Source organism: Etheostoma cragini, chromosome 9 (genome assembly GCF_013103735.1).
Source record: "Etheostoma cragini isolate CJK2018 chromosome 9, CSU_Ecrag_1.0, whole genome shotgun sequence".
Taxonomy (NCBI): domain Eukaryota; kingdom Metazoa; phylum Chordata; class Actinopteri; order Perciformes; family Percidae; genus Etheostoma; species Etheostoma cragini.
Window position 1 is genome coordinate 15,136,097 of NC_048415.1, and position 8,746 is coordinate 15,144,842.

The 8,746-nt window shown below is 39.5% G+C and overlaps 2 protein-coding genes across 3 annotated transcripts in view; one reads left to right on the forward strand and one right to left on the reverse strand.

The window, feature by feature from the left end:
* The window catches only part of cdkn2c (cyclin-dependent kinase inhibitor 2C (p18, inhibits CDK4)), a 7,701-nt gene extending 6,181 nt beyond the window's left edge, over positions 1-1,520 (reverse strand). The window contains exons 1-2 of one of the 2 annotated variants that reach the window (XM_034882569.1): positions 1,115-1,520; positions 763-830 (exon numbers count right to left, since the gene is read on the reverse strand). The gene's annotated coding sequence lies outside the window, so the exon portion shown is untranslated. The remainder of the gene's footprint in view (positions 1-762; positions 831-1,114) is intronic. The other variant, XM_034882567.1, reaches the window with a different exon arrangement.
* A 1,362-nt stretch (positions 1,521-2,882) lies between these two features.
* Positions 2,883-8,746, forward strand: part of faf1 (Fas (TNFRSF6) associated factor 1) — a 62,475-nt gene continuing 56,611 nt past the window's right edge. The window contains exons 1-3 of the mRNA XM_034881615.1: positions 2,883-3,198; positions 5,392-5,460; positions 7,485-7,531. Of these exons, the coding sequence (XP_034737506.1) occupies positions 3,139-3,198; positions 5,392-5,460; positions 7,485-7,531 (176 nt within the window). The 5' untranslated portion in view covers positions 2,883-3,138. The remainder of the gene's footprint in view (positions 3,199-5,391; positions 5,461-7,484; positions 7,532-8,746) is intronic.

Below are 8,746 nucleotides of genomic sequence, written 5' to 3' on the forward strand. Positions count from 1 at the left end.
TATATGCACATATCTATTAACAATATTGTTTAGAACATATAATAGATCATACCTGTTCATGTGTTTTAGCTTCTCCAATGTAAACAGACTAAACAATCATATATGATGGTTATGGATTATTTTTTACTTTTACCCAGCTTCATCCAATACTTTGCATACATGGATTTTACACAAAGAAATGTATGATAGGCTACTTTTTCACTTTCAGAGCTTGTATTGTTGTTGTGGAATAATGATGTTAGTGCTCAATCAGTATCCAGAGGGGCAATAAATCCATGTCACTCTATGATCTCCGTTTGCACTCCAAATTCAACTTAAATAGTATCCAATTTCTTTTAGATTTATAAATATAAATAGTAATGTTGGATACGCAATCCAGCTGCAAAACACATTTTACCACCCCCGAATGGCTGGCATGCTCAATTTATATTACATTTAAATCAGTGTGGATTGTAATTATATGGAAACAATGTAAAGACAGCAATATTTTTCCCCACGTGCTGTGATCACCATCTCGCAGCCTTGACTGTTGACTGATGTTCAGAGGACAGCGGGTGCAGAACTCAACACTTTATGTTTCTCTGCCCGAGACCCACAGAGGCAACAATGGGCTTTTCGCCATCACCATTATTCTATTCATATTACATAACCTACTTGAAGCTATAATAACTTTAGTTAGGCTATATATTCTTAAATCTGTAGTATATAGGCTATTTGAAAACAATAACAACAATAAAAACAATAACAACAACTCCACCTTACATTAAATGTGATTAAAACCATAAGACAGTCTTCCTCCTTTTGGATGCCATCCTATTCCGAGTCGACCGCTGAAAAAGCATCACGAAATAACAACAATAACATCAACAGAATAAATGGGCTACTTGATCATAAAATGGTTACATCTACGCATAAGATGTGATGTCATTAAAAGTCACTTCCCGCTCATTTTCAAAATCATCATTTTGCCGAAAAGTAAAGGCTTTCTGTCTTCGGTGGCCATCACGTGCTGTGTCACGCAAGGGCTGAGGCAGAGAGAGGATGTCTGGTCTGCCCCGAAGATCGCACAATCATTACGAGATCCCTTTTCATTTTCAAAAGCAGGCTAACTTACCGAATAGGCTACGATGAGCCTCCATGAGCCGTGTCACAGCGATGTCCGATTGCAATTCTTTCTTTCATTTGCTGTAGTCTAAATGTCCGAAAATAGTCAAGCTGCTGCTGAAACATCGTCACGTAGGCCTACATCACAAAGTAGCCCATATGGGTCATTTGAAGTGTAGATCTGTAGGAAGCGGGATGCTTGCCTTTTACAGTTTAGCAGAGAAACACGATTTTGAATTTAAAAAAAAAAAATTATGGCGTGATTGGATAGGAGCTAAATGATAGGCGGGACGCTGTCAACGCAACTTAATGATGCTGTAACATTGCAACGGTGATAAAGATGACTGCATTCATTGCTGCGATACACAGATGTTATTCCAGAGAACTCAGTCACAGGGTATCGTTATAATCAGTGTCCTTCACATGTAGCCTAATTATAATATTCAGTGAAAGAGCAAGAGAGGCGTTTTAAAGTAGCGTTGACAATGGGCAACATCTTTCCTTTCATCGTGCCGCCCTCTAGTGATGGTTTACTGCAGTGTCGTGCAGCGCTGAGATCAGGGATTTTCTTCTACAGAATCGATGAGCCACTTAAAGACTCCGCAGTGGCAGCATATCACACTTTGACATGATTTATAGGCTACATCAAGCGTAGGCTACATACGCGTATTAACGAGATAGTGTGATGTAGCAGATAACACTGCGGGGAAAACATAATAGCCTAATAGCCTAAATGTCAAATCGGGTCACGTGACTGGCGCTCCCAGGTCAGGTGTAATCCGTCAGTAGGTCTACGCAACATGGTTGTTTTTGTTTGGTGCATGGGGTTAGGATCGGGCTTTATTTAGTCAAAATTGGCATGCGCCATAATTGCGGGAATTGGTATTCTAATTATTGTGCGGTTGCTTGACTTATGAGCGCGTTTAGTGGTAGGTTAACGTCACCATCCCGTTTTTTGTCTGTGCAACTTTTTTCACTCGTTAAGTAACGTTGCTCTAGTCTTGTATGTCTGAACATACAGAATGCTCTAAACCAAGTCCACCCGCGAAGACAATGATATTGACATGTTTGTGCCCTCACTCCGGTGCTGCATCTGATCGGACACCAGTCTCTTGGTAGACCACACGGATCCAGCTACATTTTTCTCCCTCCACCGCCATTCCACCATAGGCTTGGCCCTCTCTTTTTTAACTGTCAAGATCTTTTTATTTTGTTGGTCCCTTTAACCCCTGAAGCTGCCATCAGCCCTACTGACAGCTGAGTTGCATATATTAGTTGACCTATACTGTAGGGCTATGTTTACCCTACTTTTGCGCACACACTCGAGTTTCATACCTCTGTCTAGCCTACAATTTGAGTGTGTGCGCAAAAGACACAGAGGACATGATGCTTATTATGATGTGATCTGTGTCTCATAGCCTGCTGCAGCCTGGGGTCAGTGAATCTCTCAAGTGGGATGAGAAGGACTACAAACAAACTCCACACCAATGTGAAAAAAAGTACAGAATATTAAATATGTAGCCTGACAGCCTACATTGTTTAACTACTGAAGGCACTAGACAATATTATTTGAATTTAAATCATGTGCAGTCATTATTTACGTTGAGCGTGAAACGACGCTTCTAAACATATTGATATGGGAAAAGGAAACATGGTTTAACGTCTTTTGCGTGGCGATAGCATAAAAACACGAAAAGGGAAGCGGTCATGTTTAAAACTCAAATCAAGTAAATATAAACCTCACGTCCTCGACTGGAGTTTTTACAACATCAGCTGCCACTTTACGTCAGCCGTAAAGCAATGGACTAGATGACAATAATGATATGAGATAACTGAACACTGTTACGTTACTTTACAGAATTGTGTATATCTGAAGCGGCTAAATCCCGATAAAGTTTAACATTTCCAATTTGCCAAGCTCTCATTCGTCGCCACGTCTAAGCAAAGTGTTTTGTTAATACTCAGTGTCCCTCAGTGAGGCGAGAAAGCGACGAGAGCCAGTGGAAGAAGAATTGCTTTTAGCCAGTCATTGCCATGGCCTCCGAAAGCGGCGAGAGCAACATGGATAGAGAAATGATTCTGGCCGACTTTCAGGTGTGTCTCTTTTGTTTGTCCCATGTATTTTATTCAGTCGTTAGTAATCTGTTTGCCGTTGTTAAGTTGTCCCGGGCTACTGTCAACAGCAGTACACACGACCTGACTGGCGTCGGGAACAGTAGACCTGAGCTGAGCTTTGCTTTCTGTTGCTAGCTCACCGAGCTAACAATCTGACAGCTTGTTAGCTAACTGACTCTGAATGCAATTTATAAGCTGTGCTCTCGCTGACTACAGCGTTAGTCCACATCTGTCAATCGCAACACTTAATTTGTGTTTTTCGCTAGTTTCAAGCTTGCTTGTTTGACAGATAACGACGATGTTGTTAAGTGAGCTAAACGGAGAGCTACGGCGCTCACGTTAACTGTCCACTTGTTTACATTTTACCAGTCGTCCTGTAAGGGCTTTAAATCATCGCCAGAGACTGTGTCCCCCCTGAAGACACCACATTTGTTGCCAAATTTTCAGGCGGGGTATTTAGGCATTTTGATAAGGAGCAAATACAGGCTACCACATTATGCTTCCCATCCAAATATGCCTTGATATAGCCAGATATCCTAACATGTTATGTGATTAATGGGGAGTCTGATTATGCATTGTGTCAAAGTTGACTGAACAAACTGCATAAAAAATGTATGTTAAACAGTAATTTCTTCTAAGTCATAATAGATGATTGAAAGTAGCATTACATGGACTTCAAACAGACGTTAGATTCACCTAATGTATAACATATCCTTCTTGCCTATTAATGAACAAAAATAAACATGTACTGCATAATAGATACTGTATATCAAATGGACAACAACATGCACACCAGCCTAGTAGACAACAACAATAGCCAAAGACCTAGAGCACTCCGGGCAAACAGCAACACAGTATACACTGTACAATACTTCTTCTTTTTGTTGGCAGCTGAAGACATTACAGTTAAAACAATGATTTTGTTTTTTAGTGGAGGATTTTAAACTGGGCATAGAGCGTTTGTTGCTCAAAGATGACTTAAATATGACATTGCTTGCGAGATATTTAACTGCTTTGTTTGACAAGAAAGAGGTTGTAAACTTGTAAACAAACCGGTTTAAGACTGTAAGAGCACCAATAAATCAAACACTTGTAATACATAACAATTTCACCATCTACAATTTTAACATTTAGTCTTTGCATCAAACAAAGTCTGTTTTGACCATATTTTAATTACATTTTTTACACACATGTTTACAATGTGTTGTCATTAACATTCTCATTTTGCTATCATCAATGGTGCCTAAGTACTTGAATCGCCAACTCTGTTATTCTTTTGATCTTTAATTGTGGATGTTGAAGGGTTAACATTGCATCCCTACCCAAATACAATTAGCATATCATTGGTTTGTACTTAGATTTAAGTAAAGGTAATCACATGAGTTAATAAACTCATCCTTGACAAGTCAATTGTCCTGTTTCCTTCCCTAAGAGTAAACTTAGATCAACAGTATCATCTGCATACTTCAGTGAAGGCCTGTTTCTCGGCGGGCTCCTACAGCTATTAGTATACTTTGTAAGAGAGAGATGACCCTGGAGTGGCTACACTCTGTGGTCTCCCTGAAAAAATATCCACAATCCAAGCAATAATATTTGGATCATGATTAAAATTATTAAAAAGAACTGGTCTACATAGATTTAGGTAATTTTTCTAAAGGTTTAGCTGGCTCTGTGCTTTTTTGCATCTGCATGAGTGATATCAGCTTTTTAACACTGCTAGTGCCGATATGTTGTCACTTTATCAGAGGATGTGTTTTGATTCTCTCAATTACACTATCATAAAGATCAAGTCTGCCCTGTTTTACACTTCAGGAACAATCCAAAGAAATACACCTTAGGTGTGAATACTCAATGAGTACTTTAGTTCACAACTCAAAGATGTTCAGTTTACTGTCATAGAGGAGTGAAGCAGCTATAAAATATTCATTTAGAGATGTAATACTTTTTTCATAAGAAACGATTAATCAACTATAAAAAAGTTGCCTATTAATTTAATAGAAAACTAATATATTTTTCTTTGCAGCTCCAATCATGTCCCACTTTGCAGTATTGTAGTCCTTTTACCATGAAGAACATATCTTGTCAAGTCTACTGTGCAAAACACTGCAGCAAAATCTCCTACAATGCATTTCTCTCTTGTAATTCCTTTTTCTTTGTCTTTTCCTCTCACAGGCTTGCACTGGAATTGACAACATTGCAGAGGCAATCACTTTGTTAGAGCTTAATAACTGGGATTTAGTGGTAAGTTATCTGTAGGCTTTGCTGTTTGACAGACAGCCTCAGTTCGTCTAGAGTACAAGTTCAAGAGGGCAGGTAACATCCAATAATACACACTCTGTGTAATTTCTTTATGGCCAAATTATTTCTTCATCTTACCCTGGATGTCTTGTGGAGCAGGCATAATCTTGGCCACCCTCACTGTGGTGACTGTGAGAGAGAATGTAGCCTTAGAGTTGACATAATAATTATAATAATAATAATAATAATAATACATTTTATTTAAAGGTGCCTTTCTCAGCACTCAAGGGCAAATACAGGGATACATAAGACATTAAAAGCAGCACAAAAAAAAGTGGTGTGTGTGTGTGTGAGAGAAATAATGTGTCGTGCCAAGTTTGTATTAACTCACGATGAGTCTGAAAAACATGAGCCCTTTACTGTGCAGTGCATACAGGAAGAAGTCTATATTTAGACCGATGCTGGCAGCAGCAGTCCGAGCCGTGGTAGGACAGAGTGGGCCCTGGACCCACTGCTCCTGTAAATCTGATGACTTGCAGTTCTTTTGCAGTAGCTGGTAGTTTTTGTAAACATTGACAAAACAAATTTGCTTGTGTGATTGTGTATACTGGGTGTGGGTGGTCTAGTAAAAAAAAGAAAATCTCTAAATTTAAGGGATTCTTCTGAGCTGTGTTTTCCCCAGGATATTGTTGTTACATTATAGCAGAGCAAGAAATTGTTCAATCCACCCAGATCCTGATGGATCTCATCTTGTGAACATTAGTAAACGGCAGGCTGAACAATTTATGCATTCATTAATATTGCCTTCATTCGGGGCAGCCTCTATCTCACCCAGTAAGAGTGTTTGCCCCATGTTGGCTGAGTCCTGCGACGGCCAGGGTTCAAATCCAACCTGCGGCCCTTTGCTGAGTGTCATCCCCCATCTCTCTCCCCCTTTCATGTCCATCCACTGTCTCTACGCAATAAAGGGAAAAGCCCCCCCCAAAAAAAATCTTTAAAAAATATATTGTCTTTAATCAATAAAAAAGAATAGGGGATATGATTTTGCCAACGCAAAACAACTTACTTTGTGTTAGGGTTTTTTCAGTGAAGAATAGTCCGTGTTCGAGAAATCCTTTCAATTGTGCATTCAAACAAAAGCTCAATGCAAAGCTGACCGTGGTTGCTGTTATGTTTGTCCTTTCAGCTGTCTTTGTCCTGATCAGTCAGCCTGCTTGAATATTCCATCATTCTCTCTCACATTTAGTTAGGTTTAGTCTGAAACCCCTCAGCCAGCAAACATAACAGACCTTTTGACAAACATAATGTTACACGATCAACCAAAATATAGTAAATTTGGCCTAGTTACATGTGGACTGGCTAGTTGTTCCAATCAGTCACTTTTGCATACACAGTAATCTGTCAGCATGTAGATCCCTTTTCCTAAGAAATGAAAACAAACATAATTAAGTGCCTGGTTTTTGAAATACTGTAGTAAGACGTTGTGTAAGTGACATTATCAGGATTTTGTGATGTGGTGCCACACTGTTAATTCAAAAGTTTTTTTTTTTAAATGATCTTTTGTGCATTGTAGAAGTTTTATAACTTTGGTGAAATTTCACCTGATAAAGTAGTCCAAGTGTTGTTCATAAGGGGTTCTGAATGACTGGTTAGCAGCATGTCCGCTTAAAGCACATGTTAATGATTATGCTACAATTTACAAAGTTGTGTCTTGGCATAAGAAAATACCTTCCATGACCACATGCAGGTATCTTAGTTACTGTCCAGATACCTGTCTAGAAATACAGTATATGCTGCAACATCTGCCAGTCTCTTCAAAACATGCTCCGCATGTATTGGCTGTTATTACAGGTTTTGTAATACTGCAGTTTACTGATTAAAGATGTTACGGGTTGAACTTCTCGGATCCCAGTGCACAGTTAACTATATTTTCTTAGCAAAAATGTTGGCTATTGATACAATACAGAACTAAAACAAGAACATTGCATTATATTATGTTGTATAATTTACCTCCACTTTTATTACAGGCAGCCATCAATGGAGTGATACCACAGGAGAATGGGATCTTACAAAGGTAATAAACATGTTGCCACACATTTACTGTAAATCAGAGAAAGTTTATCACTTGGCCTTACAACACTAAACAAATGCTACCTGATCATGCAAATCATAAATTACTTTTCATTTAAGAGTATTCGTCCTGTTGTTTAGTTAGATACATATCCATATCCAGCAAATAATGCCAACGTAGAGGCTACGGAGTTGGAGCTTATTGCTCCGGCTATGGTTTCTATTCTGCTGTTTAATAGATGAGTAGTATAAAAGACTCTGCAACTGCAAGGAAACTTTCTGCCAAGAGTGGAGTTGTACACCGTTTCTGAAAAGAAAGGGTTTCTTTAAGAGGCTGTGAGCCCTTCACTTTCCCTCAACGGTTAGTTTACACTCTTGAATGCACTGGGCTGATTTGAATCCACTCACTCTAGAGATCTGTTAAACCGTTTTATTTTGTGTACACACTTGTGTGTATGTGTGCGCATGCATGCATGTTCTTTAGTGTGTGGTTCAAGCCCTTGGGCCATGAGAATATTGCTGGTCTTTCTCAAGGGCACACATTGCTATGAATGGAGGCTGGCTGGCAGTCTGACTAGCAGCCAACACATTTACTAAGTGTCTGGCAACGGTAGGAGTAGGCTGGCGTTGCCCAGCAAACAGACTCTGATGACGGGACCTGAGCTAGAGCCAGTCGGACACTACGCCAACCCTCCCGTCAAAAATGCATTTCCTCCTCCCTTGTGTCTTCTTTAGTAAGCAGGTTGGGAATTTTAAGAAGCTTGTCTTGTTGATCAGTAACCAAAATTCCTCTGGGAGTCAGAGTATTACAAATTATTTCCTGATAGAGCTAAAAAAAAATGCTCAACCCCTTGTTGAACTGGGTCACTGGTCTGACGGTTTGTCCATGGGTGAAGGGCTCAGCAGTTCTGTCTTCTTTGGGACACCTCCTTGTCTACAGGAGAACAGTGCCGTCTGTGTCGGGCAGCATGGAACTACGCCCAAACAGCAACAACGGACAATTTAACGGCATTCATTGTTACTGTTCCAAGTTTAGGTTAAAGTTCACTCAGGATCTTTTTTTACTTTTTTTTTCTTCAGATATTTTCAAGAAGTGCATGCTCTTGGCGAGATCTTTTTTTCTCTCCGTTTTTTCTGTATCATCTCTATATACAGTGGGTACGGAAAGTATTCAGACCCCTTTAAATTTTTCACTCTTTGTTTCATTGCAGCCATTTTC